Consider the following 17,236-nt stretch of genomic DNA (forward strand, 5'->3'; position numbering starts at 1 on the left):
CCATGTGGAGTGTTAAACCGATTTCGGTTTCTTTCTGGCAATGGTAATTTACACTCGAAATGTTGCTCCATTCCATTTTTCAATGTAAGAGTAAGTCTACATTTTGAGAAATTTCACACTCAGATTTTGTGAATGACCAAATGCAATAAAGGTATTTCAAAGTGTAGTAAATTATACATGTGAATTACTCACAAGTACAAGTTACCTTTGTGAGCAGCTCCAGCAATCTCTTTTTGCTAGGCAAAGCTTTAATATGGTGGGCATCCCTTAATCATTGCATAAAGTAGAAATACTGACATGCAGAAAACATACAAACAAATAACAATTTGTATCATCCATCGTGAGCATACTTTCTTCAAGAGCCAATCCTTTTTCAGACCGTTTATCAATTACATGATGGGCCCCTAAGAGGTAATAAAAAATGAAAATGTTCATTTGACAATCTCCTGCCATCACAGATTATGTGTTAATACTGAGCCACTGAGAATTTGTTGGACTTTGCAACAAATTATGAAGTGAGAGATGCTAAGAAAGACCCAACAAATGGGAAGATCTAGATCTGAAATCCAGGTGATATAACCAAGGACAATACCCAGAAACAAAGAATGAAGCTCAATATAAAGATTCCTGCAATGAAAGTCTAGGAATGTACCACTAGAGGTGTGCATTTTTAACATATTTTATTCATTTGCACACAAAAATCCATTGTAAAAAATAACTTACACTCATAAATATATTTCAGTAGGATTATTTGTATACATTTCTGATTTTATAAATATATTTCTTTCAAGATAGAAAACAAAAACATAAGTAGAATGGAAGAAAATGGGACCTATGGGAAGAAATCTATTCAATATTTAAAGGTTACATAATTTTGTTCCCTTTCAAGTCCAATCATAGTGTTATAAAAATGATAAAAAGGTGGCATTCTAAACCTATGTTTCACTTCTCAATATTTATGACATTTTTATTACAAAAAAGGGACAATAGGTGTTCTAAGTGGCATTCTTGTGTTACACTCCCTTTTTGGCACCTCTAGGAATAAATAATTTCTAGCTATTTCCATTTGATATTGATATTCTAGAAGACAATTCAATGACTTCTTAGACGTACATTTGCTATGAAAAAATAATATAAAGAGTTTGAAATGCATTTACAGAAGTATTTATATGTTTATTATTGGCTTACATGTGAACAAACTCATTTGCAGAATTAGGGGTCAATTGTTATATGTATATTATGTGCTAAGCATTTCATATGGTAGTACACTCCTTGCTTCTTGTGAGTACTCTGAAACCATGTTCACTGATATCTCGCAAGCATTGTGTACCTTGATTAGTTCACACTTTTTTTGTAGTTTATAGATATCTACATGTACTTCACAAGAAAAAAAAAAACATGGATTCACACCTTCCTAGAGATAATATGGTTTGGCCTGTTTGAATACTTAACTGGAATAGGATTAGTATATTTTCTCAGGATTCTGTTCTAGAAAAAAGGCACTGTCCAGTCTAAAGCTAACAATGTAACTGTCTGACTTGTGCAACGTGAATCCACCTACTTACTTCTGCCTGAAGTGCATGTTAATATGTGCTTTTAAAGTTTAACCCAAATTCTGCGGCAGTGTTCCAAGGCCCTTCACAAAGACCTTCGGCCATGCCCACTTAAAAAGAGCTCTGCCACTTTTAGGCCGATGTGTTATGTTATCATAAATGAAAGAAAGCCACTGTGGCCGACTTCACATTTTAGACAACTGATCTGTGTTCCAGTTGTTTCTGGGAACATGTAGGTTTTCTGTAGGCATCTGCTTTACTGATTTAGCCATAGTGGAAAAGCCAGACGATTACTAGAAAATAGTTTCTACTTCATCCAGGTGTTCAAACATTACATTTTGAAAATGTAGTAACTGCTACTCTGGAAAAATTCAGATGACTCCAGCTGCATTTTACAACTGGTTGACTGTGTATGATGGTGTATTTGTATTGAACCAGATGCCCAGGAACTCAAATCCCACAAGTGGATCCAGAATCAATTTCCACAGGAGAACAGAAATAAAAACCTTAAAAGCAGTAACCTTAAGTATGTTCAAATGGCCGAGTAACACAACTATCATTAGTGTGTCTGTGTCAGAGAATGTATTCTGTCATATATGAAATGGCAGAGCTCTTGCCAAGATAATCATTTACATCATGTACGTCATCTCAATCTTATCATAAATGCAAGCACTCAGGTGTCCTTGGCTCAGGTCCTTACGCTCACTGGTTTTGGTGTGTTTATGCTCGACTATCTCTGCTGTGTGTTCCTGTACTGGGTACTTCACCTTCACCAAATGAATTGAATTCCTTACTTCTGGGTCAGCATCAATGTCCTCTACAATACCCTGAGGTCCCATGACAGGGACAATGGAGTGGTGTCAGTTGGCATCCACACCAGACAAGGATGTCCCCTTTTATCCATGTTATTTGACTTAGCAATGGAACTGCTTGTAACCTTGATCAGGCTGGATGCATTGGTTCAGGGCTTCCAATGGGGCCGGAGGGCAATTTTTGACAGACTACGAGCAAGAGAACAGAACTTCCTTTGGGCTGGCATTCGACCTCAAATTTATTTTGGTAAATACAGTCAATAGGTCTATGAAGGAGAACTGGGAATGGCAGACATTCACTTATATTTTGGCCCACCTAATTGGCTAAGATAAACAACTGTCTCCATGGGTATAGGAATTCTCCAGCTAATCGCCTTGAAATAGTTCTATTTGAAAGGAACCAATTTTATGGGTTGATCTCCAGCTCTCTCATACCAAAATCAACTCCTCCCATGAGAAAACTAATTGTAGACTGCTGGTACAGGGCCCTCCTATGGAAAGGGTGGTGGATCAAATTAAGCAAGAGACTTAACTACAATGAGGGATGTGGCTGTTACATTTTTTCATTAACTAATTGGCTTTGAGAAATGAGACCCAATGGGGATCTCTAGCTTGGGAGACATTTGGGGGTTTCTCTACCTAAAAAGTTTGAGTTCCTGGAGTTCCCAGCTTTATAAATACTTGCAACTTTGACATACACTAGAGTTCCATCGGCCAGACACGAGTACAATCCTAGAGTATAACCCCTTTAAGGTAAAAGTGACAATAAACAGAATGAGCAAGGAAGAAATTTCTACCAGGCTCTGGTGAACCTGCGATGAAGATGGAAGACAGGAGGGATGCATGAATGGCACTCTGAGAACTTGCCAAAACAGCCAGGCTTGTTTGATTTAAGTTAACTATTTACATACAGTGTTTTATACTCTTGACAGGCCATGCAGGCTGGCATTCTGACGTTGGCACATTTTACAATTCGGTGTTGAGCTGTCAGATGATACAAGAATATTGCAAATCATATGTCATTGACAACATGATACTTCGTTACAAAACCAAGAAAAATAGTTTTATTAAAAAGTATGAATGCAAGCATCGAAATGGAAGCACCTGAGTAATTCTTTTTGAGTTTTTTAATTGCTATCCCAATTAATTTCCTTACTCTGATGGAATTTTCGTTGTTTGTTAGAGGTTTTTTTTCATTTAATAATATTTTTACAGCGTTAAATGTCTGTTTTACAAAAAAATTCCAAGTACTGGCTTCTAACATGTAATTTTATTGATCAAAGTCAGATTCATCAGCTAGTAAGTTATCAGACTCTTCCTTTAACCCATAATAGAAATCCTCATCATTGTCCACAATGTGCTGATTTGTACCGAACTCTAATTGGCTGCAGTCTGGCACCTTAACTGATGTAAAATCTATCTGATTGGCCACAGACGGTGTGATGTGGCTTCCATCATCTTTGCTAGGAAGTTGCTCCTCACATGGTAAACAATCAATAAGTGCAATATCTTCATAGCAAGGCGGTCCCCCGATCAGCTGTCCCACTACTCTCTGATTCAAAAACAAATTTTTCAGCTTCTCGTGGACAGACAGATCTGGGCTGCTTCCATTTGATTGGTCTGAAGACGACGTATTTGCGTCCTCCTGGAAGGATGCCAGCGGTGCCTCTCTATGCCACTCTGGTTGGCTGGAAAAAAGCAGAGGACATAAAAACTCAGAGTGAACAACTGACATTAAAAGTACAATAAATCTCTTGTTTTCACATTTTGACTTTCGGAAATTCAGTTTACTGTAAACGGAGAGTTGCTCAGATCCTGCCGTTAGCAATATGTTTATGGTTTTGCAATGTCCTTTTCGCATAGCAATAATTTGTGGCTCCACCTTGAGCCTTGGCATGCTGAGCAGCTGGCATGCTGAGCTGAGCACTCAGGGTGGACAGACGATAAAAACACATCAGACGTTTTAAGGACTTACCTGTACTTCTATCTTTATATATAATTACTGGAAAAACAAAGGTTAATTAAGGCCTTAACAAACATAAAAAGTAACCTAGAAATTAATTGAAAGAAACTAAGGTTAAAGTGGCATTAGAGTTAGGTATAGTAAAAGTACCTTATCTTATAGAAAACCCCACAAAAATTCATCAAAAAGCGAAAGGTTAGAGTGATGTTTTAGGTAGGTAATAAAGTCACACAAGGCATAACGTTTTAAAACCAAAACACTGAAAAAATCCTAGTTGTAGTTTAGAGCAGTAACCAAAGCTTGCCCCCATCATGCACTTTTTATGAGCTCACATGTTAGAACACTCATGACATGTTAAATGATATCACTGATGACATATTAAATAACATCATGGATTAAATTGCGGATGACGATATTCATCGATTGAGAGTGTGCAATGGGCTTTAGGGTATGGTAGTAGTTCAACAACCTATAAGAGTGACCAAAATTCGAAAAGCAAAAAACGGATATTGGGAATTACCTAAAGAAACGTGCAGGGCAGACTGCATATCTCCCACATCACCTACATTTGGCGGATGTACTCTCTTTTTACTGGAATTCACTCACTAACAACCAAAATGTATCAATAGACTTTACAGAGATCACCCATGTTTTAAAACTTAAACACCTTCAAAAAAGTGTTTATTCTATATGCAGCTTAATAGGTTCTACCCCTTAGTCACCTCACAACACCCAGAGTTTTGAGGCAAAAGGTTGACAGGTATGTTTTGACCACTGATAAGGCATCTTCAGGTAGATCATAAGGACAGCCCTCTAGTGTTTAGTAAAATACACTAAACATACTGCTGATCTAAGCAAAATGGCATCCAAACTTAGCACCATGCTTATAACCCCTACATGTCATCCTTCAAGTATGTGTCATACGTGTCACGTCTCAAAATGTTCTACAGAATATGGCCAGCCATCCACAGGTGAATAATCTATTGCGAACAGACACTTTGTAATTACAGCTTTTACCCTGTTTAAGAAGAAGATATTGCTTACATTCACATTTTTACTAACAAGTATTCTGTGTACGATATAACTTTTGGAATGCAGGGCTACACTATGCTCCAGGATGCACCCATTGTTTATTCTGTCCACTTATATGTGTACATAAGTTACCTTTAAGCACTAGATCACTTTAGGCCCTTTAGTACAAGTTAAAAAAAAAGCTGTAAGGATTTATGAAGTAATTTTATAACAGTATCATGGATGATGTCAACAGTTATGTCAGCAATGATGTCATTTGAGATGTCAACAATGACATCATCCTTGATGCCATTAAACATGTCATGAGGGATAAAACACATAAGGTCACAGAGCATGAGGGGGGAGCAGGTTATAGGTAGCTCACTGAAACATAACTGGAGAATTTCAAGTTTTTTTTGTTTTTTAAACACTAGGGGCCAGATGTAGCAAATAAAAAATTTGTGAGTTGCAAAGTGCGAGTCCATGCGACTCGCAATTTGCAACTCGCAAATTGGTATGCAGTACGGTGTCTCAGACACCGACTGCGACTCGCTATGGGGTCGCAATGACCCACCTCATCAATATTCATGAGGTGGGTCGCAAATTGCGGCCCCATAGCGAGTATAGGCACTCGCAAACATGGAGGCCTGCTGTCGTCAGCAGACCTCCATGTTCGTGACTGCTTTCAATAAAGCAGTTTTTTTTTTTTTAAGTGTAGCCCGTTTTCCTTAAAGGAAAACGAGCTGCACTTAAAAAAAAAAACTAAACCTTTAGTTTCGGTCTTTTTTCAGGGCAGGTAGTGGTCCCTTGGACCACTACCTACCCTGAAAAAATTGTTTTGGGTCCATTCACAAAGTGGAAGGGGTCCCATGGGGACCCCTTCCAATTTGGGAGTGGGTTACCATCCACTTGAAGTGGATGGTAACTGCGACACCATTTGCGACCGCGTAGGCGGTCGCAAATGGTATTGCATACCACTCAGAATCGCAAATAGGAAGGGAACACCCCTTCCTATTTGCGATTCTGAAATGCATATTGCGAGTCGGTCCCGACTCGCAATATGCATTTCTGCATAGCAAAGAGGCTTTTGCGCCTCGCAAACGGCGATTTTCGCCGTTTGCGAGGCGCAAATCCTTTGCTACATCTGGCCCTAGGTCTTGTGTAACTTTGCGACCCAACTATAATATTACTTTCATCTTTGTTTAAAAAAAAAAATCTATACACTTAAGATAAGATCTTTTTACCATACCTAATCGTAACATCACTTTAACCTTGGGTTTTTTAGTGAATTTATGTTTTTTTAACATAAGTTAATGCCTTATTTCCATTCTTAACTATAAAATCACTTTAACCTTACCCTGTTCATTGAATTGTCTGTTTTGCACAAGTTAAGGTTGTATTACCATAACTAATATAGGTTGTTCATTTCTTCTGCTTTTTCCAGGAGTCTTTGTGTTCTGTGTGGACGTGATCTTCCATGGCCTTTGAATATCATTTTTTTAGTGTCCCTAGAGACCAATGCCACTACTTTGAGGCACTGCCTGCAGGATATAGCAAAATATTTCATTTTCTCATCACTTTCTTTCAGTTGTTGACACAGCACTGTGGAGCAGTCTGTTGTCCTTCAGCTGCTCGACTCAAACTTCAGCATTAGGTTTGCTGTTGGGATGTATAGCACTCAGGTGTTTTCACTTCCCACTGATTCCCATGGAATATTTTCCAGATTGTCCTCTATGTAGCACCTCGTTGCACAAAGTGTACATAACTTCCTGCACACTTTTTTTCTTTTGTCAGTTGAAAGATGAAAAACTGCTGCATTACTGTTTCTTTCTCAGGCCTCAGTTGTTGTGGTGCTGGCTGCAGAAGTAGATGGAATGCCAATGAACAATGGACTTACTTTTGATAACGGTATTTCGGATGGATATTCTATCTAACCGCGGATTACTTGCCTTGTAAATATTCCCCAGGTGTTAGATTGGATCCAGAAACTGCATGCCAGCAGGTGGTGGGTGCAGCTCTATGCTAAACAAAATAAACAACAAAACGTCAGACAAATTGGCTTGCATTGGATCAGTTTGGTGGATGCTGCACCAAGTCACAAATGTGTCCCAACGACTGACCAATTCTGTGCAGGGAAGGATCACCACCAAGATTACATAAATGACCTCAGAAAGAAGGTCAAATGAGGTCAACTGCCAGCCCTCTATCTCGAAACATGGATATGCAAATTGCTGCTGAGACAGAAATCCCCCCAAAGGGGCAGCTGGATTGGAGGACAGATGCTCATGCCCAGGAGTTCCAGGTACCGTGATCTTCTGGCCGAATCCAATGCACCTAGGATGATTTGGGACCAGTGTTCCTGAGCTTCTTCAGAACTCAGGAGAGGCAGTGATAGGAAGGCATACAGGAGTCCAAAGCTCCACTCTTTGAGGAAGCTTTTTTGGGAACTTCAATGCAAAAAAGCGCTTACCTTATCCATTCTTGGCAGTGGTGAAAAGATCGAGCAAGGGTACTCCCTACTGATTCAAAACACTCTGCGCCACATCCAGATATAACTGCCATTTGTCAGTGGCTGAGTTTGTCTAACCTGGTGTTTAGGGGTCGCACCAGGTGGTTTACCATCACAGACATTTCTTGGTGGTCCATGGGGCATGGGAGAAGTAGCCTAGAAGACAGCTGGTGTTTACTGATTGCAGAGCAAGTCTTGTGGCGGAAAATATGTGCTTGCCAAATGTATATATTCACTTAGACTCAGGTGAGGTGGTGGGGAAGGCTGAGGATTCACCTTCCTATTGGACTCCTGTATCACCAAGCTCTCAGGCATAGGATGTTGTGTGAGAAAGTAGCTTGGTGTGGCGGATTAGGTGAGTGAACTGCCTATTAACTGACTTGAGCCTGGTTTCGCCCAATTGCTCAAGAGAGTATCCATGTGGGCTTCATTAAATGGTAATAGAGGTTCTGTAGGGGCTTGACCAGGCTGGAGTACCTCTGCCACCACATTAGTTTTCACATCCATTTTAGGGAGTTGTTGGTGTAGTACTTTTACTGCCCTTTGCATAACTACAGCGGAGGTGCTTTCTTTGGTAGCAGGGCTGGAAGGAGAAACAAGGCCAGTGTCTGGAGAAGTAGCTATTCCAATTCATACCAATTTTCATGATCATACTGGCAAATTGATCCCCTTCCTCAAAATTGTCAATATCCAAGTCAGTGCCGAAAAGACTGTGCAAAGCTTGGACCCTACCGCACGGTCAGGGCAAATTATCAGAATCAGAATGGTTGTCGGTTGGCTGCACGCCAGTGGGATCGGGGCATGGTCTCAGTGTTGGTTATTGTGGCTTCTGCTTGGAGTCAGAGAGTATAATGTGTTGCAAATACTTCTCTGGCATTGGCAGCGTTGACACAGGCATTGATAGGAGGGAAGCACTGCAGAATGTGGTTCCAGAAACATAGTGAGCATTATAGTTGGTGCTGAACCCCGAGCCAGTTTGAGGGGCACAGATGGCACTAAGGGCAGAACAACCAGTGGAATTCCAACTAGAGGTCCCTGAAGATCTTTGGAGTCCAAAGGCATGCCAGAGGGAAGAAGTAAAGTGCAGAAAATGCACAGAATGGTCTCCTTAAAGGCATGCATTTGCTGCGATGTTGCAGACCGACCTGGCTATTCGGGATGCATCGAGATGAGAATTGGGATTGGCTCCAAAAGAGGTGAAGAGCGAGACTTGGTGGCACGTTTATGCCCTTGTGTCCACTCTGGAGTACAAAAGTGGTGGAAGATTGACGATTCCCACTTTGATTTCTTATTGTTGTTCTTGGACTAGCCTGGAGACTTCAACCGTGGTGATGATCTGCCACGAGAACGACCTTGGGAACAGAAACAGGAACGCCTTTTCAACTTTGAATGATCATAGCATAGAGTCTTCCTGTGTTTGGCGAGATACAGCTTCACCTCGCTGTCCTATATGGTGTTCAGATTCATCTGGGTGCAGTCCTCACAGGCCCTAGAATTGTTTTTCGACCCGAGGCACCGGAGACATGCTTTATAAGGGTCTGTCACAGATATTTGTTTTCAACGCTCCCTACATGACTTGAGCCCTGTTGTCTTAGGAGGTGACATTTCCCCTTGCACACTGGAAAAGTCAAGCAAAAGCAGTTTAAAAAAGCCCAAGAAGTAGTTCTGGATCTGCATCTGAAGGCATGGAAAGAAAAAATCTGACATCAGTGTACATGGGTGGCGCTTACATGCTGCTCCGCTCATCACTTCTGAAGTGGCGCAATGTCAGCGCAGAGCCAAGTGGTACTACCTGATAGTTCTCTGAGGTACTGCTTCAAAGCTTCCAGATCCAGTCTGGAATCTGAGGAATATCCACAAGGTGAGGAATTGGCTGTTAGATGTATCCATGAGAAAATGTAATCTTCGGATGCTGCAATGTGACAGGCCTGGCTGATGGTGTGCTTGGTGTCTGTATGCCTCCCGTTTTGTCAGAGGCCATGATGGATTGTGATTCCATGCTTATCTTAAATACCAAATTTATAATGGTGTTCATGGAAATCATTTAAGGCTATGGATTTAATGTTTGAGTATTGTTCCCTCAATGGCCAAACAAACTTCTGCGGGATCTATAGAGCCAATGACTCTGTGCAGGGCCTGTACTACCTTTTATGGGTTCTTGCAGGAGCCCCACAGGGCACCGATTTTTGTTTTTTTAATTATGTTTACTATGAAAGGATCATTTTGTTTTAACTTTGACCTTGCGGGATTCCTCACAGGAACAAATAATCAATATCTATTTTAATTTTTGTAACATTTGTGCGTTTTTAAGTCTCTCTGTACCGCAGGATCGTAAAATGGTACCATGGTACCTGTGGCTTACAGTGAAACTACATCTCATTGGCTGGTGTCATTGTACTGAGGTAATTTGAAGGTGATCCCACCCAATTACTGTTATTAAGGAGTTGCAACTGAGTATACTGACGTCCTCTGCATTCTCTGCTCAGTTTTTGTCTGTAGTCTTGCATGTGTGGTGCATTCTGCATCACACACGCAAAGTAGGAAAACACAAATGCATTATTTTTTACTGGAAGTATTCCCTTACAGTACAAAACCTTTGAGTGATAGAACGCACACACCTTTACGTTATAGTGCAAGGCTGTGTGTTTTTGCACATGGGAGCTTGAAGTACACAACCATAGCAAAAGAAGGAAGGGGTCCTCAAGTAACCACCAACCCCAGCAATCTGTGGCTGTGGGGGTTGGCTGCAGGGCCTGGCATATGATCAAATCCTGTGTTCAACTCCTGAGTGGCTGCCAACTCCAGCCGCTCGCCGTTGAGGGAGCTGGCCAAAGGGCCTGGTCACAGGTCAAATCCCCTGCCGCTGGCCAGCTCCCTGCTGTGCAGATGGCTGCAGGGCCTGGCCTCGAGGTTTTGCAATACTCCTGTGGTACCGTGTGCTTAAGCCTTACCTCTAAGGTACCACAATATTGAATATTGATCCCCAGAATATTGATGAGACACATTATCGATGACACAAAAGATCAGAAAACAATATTGACAGATGAATCTAAATGTTCTATATCTAACTCCGTATATATTACCTACATGGTACATATGTCTTCAAGGTACACAGATGGAGAGTTAGGAATAGTAAATGTATACATCCATATATGCACATATCTTTTGATATTTTGTCCCTTAATGTCCTGTCTTCGATGTTCTTGTACCACAATACATTAGTGGTTGATATTCGGTCTCACAAGGTTCCTTGGTGACGCTTGCACAGTACGGCCCTACCAAGGTAATGAAACTTGTACAGCTCCCAGAAGAGTACTGCGGAACCTGCAGCTATCTGGGTCCACTAATTCTATGTATACACCCAACTTTCTAACCCCTTCATGCCCAACCACAGACCCTCTTTAAGCTGTAATTTGCTCAAAAATGTCAGGATGGATTCACACCAAATCACAAAATAAGCTTCCTTTCTGAGTAAAGTTTTCACTTTCTGGCAAGTTTGGTGTAATTCCAAATGAGTAAACTATGCAAAATTTGTGATTTCTTATTTGGAATCTACTAAAATCGATTTAGTAAAAGTGGTCTACCTCTATTGAGCGCATTAGCACTTTGTGAACCACACTATGTAATAATAGTTTGATTCTCAAAACACAGAATTGTAGTGGGTCATAATTCAACCTAGCTCATTAACATGCATGAGGAAGGTCACAAACTGCAACCCACTACAATTGACCACAATCACAGTCATGGTGGCCTCCTGGGATGAGCAGACCACCATGTCTGTGTTTGCTAGTAAATAAAGCATTTTTTCAAAACGCATTCCGTTTTCCCCAAGGGAAGACACAAAGGGCCTCATTTATTAAGAAATGGTGCAGTTTGCTGACTCAAGCAATATTGCTGCTCCGAGATGTGTCATTTCCAAAACGCAGGAATGCGCCATATTTTCAAGACTATGGCACAACCCTGTGTTTCTCTCTGCACTGGCGCTAAATCAGCTGTTTAGTGCCAATGCAGGCACCCTTGTGCCATGGTGCAAGGATGCCTGTGCTGCAGGGTGATTGTTTATGTGCAGGAAGAGACACCTTCCTGCACATAAAAAAACATTAATGGTGATTTGCTCCTTCTGTGTGTGTTGCAGAATGCAGCACACACGAGGAGAAATAAAAGTATTTCACCTCGTTGAGCCACTTTTAAGCCACCCCTGGATTTCTTGTAAATCTGGGGGAGCGTCATAAAGCAGTGAGTGTTACATGGGTATGCCCCCAGCATCACGCATTGCACGCCACTTTGCCACAGAAAACTGCACGGTGCAGCCCATATTTACAAGGCAGCGTTAAGCCTCGAAAAGTGGCTTAACGCCGCTTCGTAAATATGGAGCAGGGCATAGTGCCACTGGAGCGTCGCTAAAAGTGATACTCCATTGGCTCAAGGGCCTCCAAAATGAGGCCCTAAGTGTTAAAAAAAAGAAAACTTACGCAAACCTTTTGTAAGAGTAGGCAATAATCCTCTGCAAAGGGTTTACCACCTCCTTTGAGTTGGTGGTAAAGTATTAATGTTTTGCAACTGGATTTTGGCCGCAAATCATTAATACATACCATAAGAAATCGGAATTTGGTAGGGACACCCTTAATACACTCCATCAAAATACCAATTTGGTATGGTTTCATAAACCTGTTTAATGATTCGAAAAAACTTTTCCTAATCTTTAAGTGGGTTTAGTACAGCACAGTCCAAAAGGTGTTTGAGCGGTCTAGGCCCTCAGATTTACTGAAATCTGATGGTTTGCAACAGGTGAAAGACTTTGGGCCTGATTTATGAAAAGTTAGCTCTGCCTTTACATCATTTTTTGACCAAAAGCGGCGCAAACTTACAAAATATAGGGGCCTACTTATCGGTCCCTAGCGCCACCTTGTGCCACATTAACTTCATTTATTGTGACATTAATGTGGTCCAACAAGGCCAAAATCCCTGCGCCGTACTTACAGAGTGGCGCAATGCATGCATTACACCACTCTGTAACCCTTGCGCTACATTATGCCTGTGCCAGGCATAATGTATGCCAAGGGGGCATTCCCCCCTTAGGGGAGCCGGGAAAATTTCCTTCCGCCATTCTTTAGAATGGGCCTCTATGTACTCTGCAGGAGTAGCACCAATATTTTGGCGCTACTCCTGCAGAGTACATCAATAGCATCATAAAGAATGACATTATTGCCCCCTACCCTGCGCCATGGTGCGCCGTATTTTAAATACAGTGCACACATGGTGGTGGTAGGGGTGTGCTAAGGGGGCGCAGGGAAAAGTTTGCGCCGCTTTTCCGTCAAAAAATGACTAAAAGGCGGTGCTAACTTTTCATAAATCAGGCCCTTTGTACATAAGGCCTATACTTTCTGAGGAAACTTACATAGGAAATCAACGTTTTTTGGATCCCCCCTTTTTCTTGGTTCCTGTTTAACGGATCAACGTGATGAAATTCGTTTGGGAAATTTCGTGTAGATTTGTCACACGATGAGGAAATAAAAAAAAGACAAATACGGTCTTCCTATGAAATCTCTGACCAAGCTATACAGCGAGCGACTTGGTTCTGAGGCATTTGGCGAGTATCTGGTTTGGATACTGTCCTTCACCTCTAGTGCCTTGGGCCTCGGGATTATTGAAGTGCCAGTGAATAGTCAAGAAACTCCCTTCTTACAACTGGCTATCCAAAAACCGTGAGATTGAGCAGTCAAGCCTTATTTTAGGAAGTAGTTGTAGGTTTGGAACTATTTTACATATAAATGTCCATTCAGAACCAAATTTTTTCTGTTTCATTAATTCGTTCTTCCCCTCTTACTTTCTGTCCTTTGATTCATTTCTTTCTTCTTTCCATTGTTCTTACTTTCGTCTTTCCTTCCTTCTTTGTTTTATAATAAATTCCTTGTTTCATATTGTGTATTTTTCTTTCTTTTTCTCTTTCACTTCTTCTTCCTCTCTTTCTCTGATTCTTTCGACTGTATGTTCATTTTTTATCCTCTTTCTTTCTTTTCTTTCGCGTCTTCACTCCTTTTTTCTTTTTATTTCCTTTGCTCCTTCCTTCTATATTTTGCCTCTTTCATTCTTCATTCTTTATTTTTCTGCTTTGAACCTATCTTATTTCTTTTCTTTTTCATTTTTCCCAGGATTTATTTCTCATGTTTTCATGTTTCTTTTTTGTTTCTTTCTCCCCCGTGTTCCTTTATAATCTTCTTTCCTTTCTCACTTCTTGTTTCTATCTTTCATTATTTCTTGCCATCTCATATTTTACTTATGGAATTTATATTCCTTCTTACTCTCATTCTCTTTTTCTTTCTCCCCTTTAAGTGTTCTTTATTTTCTTCTTTCCTTCTTACCTTTCTTATATTTTTGTTCTTTGCTCTCTTGAGTCTTTTTCTTCCTCTGTTTCTTCCTGCACTTTGATCCTTCCCCCTTTATTTACGTTATTCTTTCTCTCACTGTCTCCTTGTCGTCTTTCTTTTCGTTTTTCTGGTCCTCAGTTTTCCTTCTTAGTCCCCTTAGTTCCCTAGTTTATTTCTTCTTTATTTATTTATTTCTTCACTCCGTATTTCTCCTCTACTTTCTTTATTGTCCCTCCTTTGCTTTTTTTGTTTTGCATTTCCTTCCTTCATTATTTCCTCCTTATAGAATTAATATAGGATGAGGGCCGCAATAAGTTAAATTACTGACTCTTCTACTTGTAGTCACTAGTTGCCACCTCTAGACCCCTGTGACATTTATTGAGGGATGTACTAAGTTTTCAGTACACAATGCCACTTCAGATCTGATCGATTGAGTGGTAAATGTACTTGATGGTGTGTCTGCTGATGATAGTGGGTACATGAAGCTGTGGCCTACTGACTACGTCAATGTGTTTTTCCTGGGCTTTCACAAAGGAGGGGGGTTTCAAGTACAAACTGTTCAAGACTAAATGGGCTCCGAGGGAGGCAGGGCAGACTCCCGGAGTTGGGTTCTCTATGAATTCCACACATTTGCTGGAGGTGCACCAAAGGGGTGTTCACAGATGGTCAGAGACTGTGAATTACGCTTCTACTGAATTTGACATCCTCAGTTGTGGTCAGAATACCTAAGGGCAAAGCTGTGAAATGGCAGAGTTGGTTTTGATGACTCTGTTGTTGGGTCCACTTTGAGTGCACCTCCTCCCCTGGGGCCGACAGAGCTTGGTGCACTGTAGGAGAGCTGCAAATAACACGTGGAACACACTAATTGGGCTCACAGATTGTTAACTTTATCTGAGGATCATACAACAGGCCAGGAAAAGGGGGAAAAGTGAAAAAAGGCCGGATAGATCAGCTGCTATTTTCACCCTATGGAAAGGGACACAAGATATCCTTTATGCCACTGTGTACAAAATTGTTTCACCGTTTAAGTTAACAAGTACAATAAATTATCCTTGTTCAATTTGTGCTGTTTTTTTACTCTAAAGTAATTTTCAGTTTGCTTGTGTTTCATTAAAATGATCTTTCCTTTAAATTGGTTCCTTTCATTTTTAATTCATTTGTTTTTCCTTAAAACTGTCTTTCCTTAAAACTGTTTTTTTATGAGGTAGTTTCTTCCAATAGTGGTATCTCATTTTTCGAATAATTCACATACTTTAGTCTGCACATTGGCGGAATTTTCACTCTGACACAGATGTTCAGACAAGTGCATTCCCGAAAATAGCTTGTATCACTAAAGGTTGTGGAATGCTGCTGGCTGTGGAAATCAGGAGTGGTGTCAAAATCGTGCTTAGAATGCCTCTGAGGATTCATAATTGTTACCTCTGTATGCTAACCCTGTGAATTGTTTGCAATCGTCTGTGCTTCAATCAGTCCAGTCTTGGTAAAGGTAATGACAGCTCACATTATCCATATTGTTAAAGAGTTCACAGTGGCCCATCATCTGAGAAAATAGTTTTAAAAAAAAATTAATTCTTGTGATGTCATCAGAGTCAAACTGTATCTCACTTTCGCCTTTGCATAAATATACCCAACCAGAATGGCTCACTCTTCCCAAAAAACTGCGCAAATTATAGTTCAATATGCAAAACTATGGGTGTATAAATATCAGTAGGAGGATATTTTTTAACTTGGGTTCCAAGTGACATCATGGTCAATCGGATCTTTGCTCTCACTGCCATAATAACAAACCTATGTTGATGCTTAACTGCATGCTCTAAATGCCCTCCCCATATCCTCTCCACACCTTACCTTCCTTAGTAAGGAATGAGAAAAGATTCTTGTGAGATAGACATGAATAGGTTGCCAACTCTCCTGCCTCCTGTACTACAGGAACACATTATGGCCCAGATTTACTATTAGTTTGCGTCACTTTTGTGGTACAATCCCAGCTCAAAACCCCTTTTGGCATTTACTAAGCTACGCAAAGCTGTTTTTGTTTATTTGTGTGGTTTAATAAATACAAAGTAAACCAATGAAGCACATATCGCTACTGTAGGAAGCTGGCAGTCTATATAGTGCACTAAAATTAAGTACACTGTACAGAGAGTCTAGTGTATCCCCAATTTGTTTTGCAGAGGCAAAAGTAGATCAGGGTAATGCTCTATTTGTGGCTGTGTGGGCGAGCAGTTAGGCTTATCAGAGGGTAGTACTAAGCATATGTTGTAGTCACAGAGGCAGTAAATGAGACACACACTCAATGAATAAATCAGAGACCAACTTAGAAAAATAACAATTCTTTTTATATATGTTTCAAACCCAAGAACTTCATAATCAGGTAAGTAGACTTTTAAGCATAAATACATTCAGTTTCAAAAATAGCCACTGCAATTTTCAGAGTTCTCTCAATATTATCCTATGGAGGAAAACAATGTTCAGCAAACACAGGGTTAACAACAACTTACAAAGCCAATCTCAGGGAGTTAAGGTAAGTACTGGACCCTGAGCAGAACCACACAAACAGGTCAAACTGCGTGGCACTGTGACGGCCGGGTGCAGTAAAGCGTCGAGTGCCCAATGGTTTCCTATAGGAGTTTGATCCCCGTGACAAACAGGCTGCAGGCTCTGGCTGAGAAGGCAGTCAGGGACAATAAACAGGTAGGTAGTAGACTTGGAGTGCTTGGGGACATAGATGCATCTCTGGTCCTCTTCTCCTGTGGCCAAGGGTGACGGATGCAGGCATGGACATCCGCAGAATTTTTTTCAGCCCCACCCGCCGTGGCCCATCCACCATGGTCCGCTTCGTCAAAGACTGTTTTGATGGGGCCACGGCCGTACTACTGCAGGCAGCGTAACACTACGGTGACTGTAGTGTTATGCTTCATTGTGAGCCTGCACCCAGGCTGTACCTAAGTCTGGGGGGGCAAGCACCCCCTGTGGATGCCAATGGTGGCAGGGGTGTCTTTAGGCATTGTGTTTTCATG

The 17,236-nt window shown here is 41.0% G+C and overlaps 1 protein-coding gene across 1 annotated transcript in view; it reads right to left on the bottom strand.

The window, feature by feature from the left end:
* Positions 1 to 3,406: 3,406 nt before the first annotated feature.
* BSND (barttin CLCNK type accessory subunit beta) overlaps positions 3,407 to 17,236 on the bottom strand; it is a 154,494-nt gene continuing 140,664 nt past the window's right edge. Inside the window, exon 4 of the mRNA XM_069232607.1 lies at positions 3,407 to 4,053. Within this exon, the coding sequence (XP_069088708.1) occupies positions 3,636 to 4,053 (418 nt within the window). The 3' untranslated portion in view covers positions 3,407 to 3,635. The remainder of the gene's footprint in view (positions 4,054 to 17,236) is intronic.

This window comes from Pleurodeles waltl, chromosome 4_2, assembly GCF_031143425.1.
Source record: "Pleurodeles waltl isolate 20211129_DDA chromosome 4_2, aPleWal1.hap1.20221129, whole genome shotgun sequence".
NCBI lineage: Eukaryota > Metazoa > Chordata > Amphibia > Caudata > Salamandridae > Pleurodeles > Pleurodeles waltl.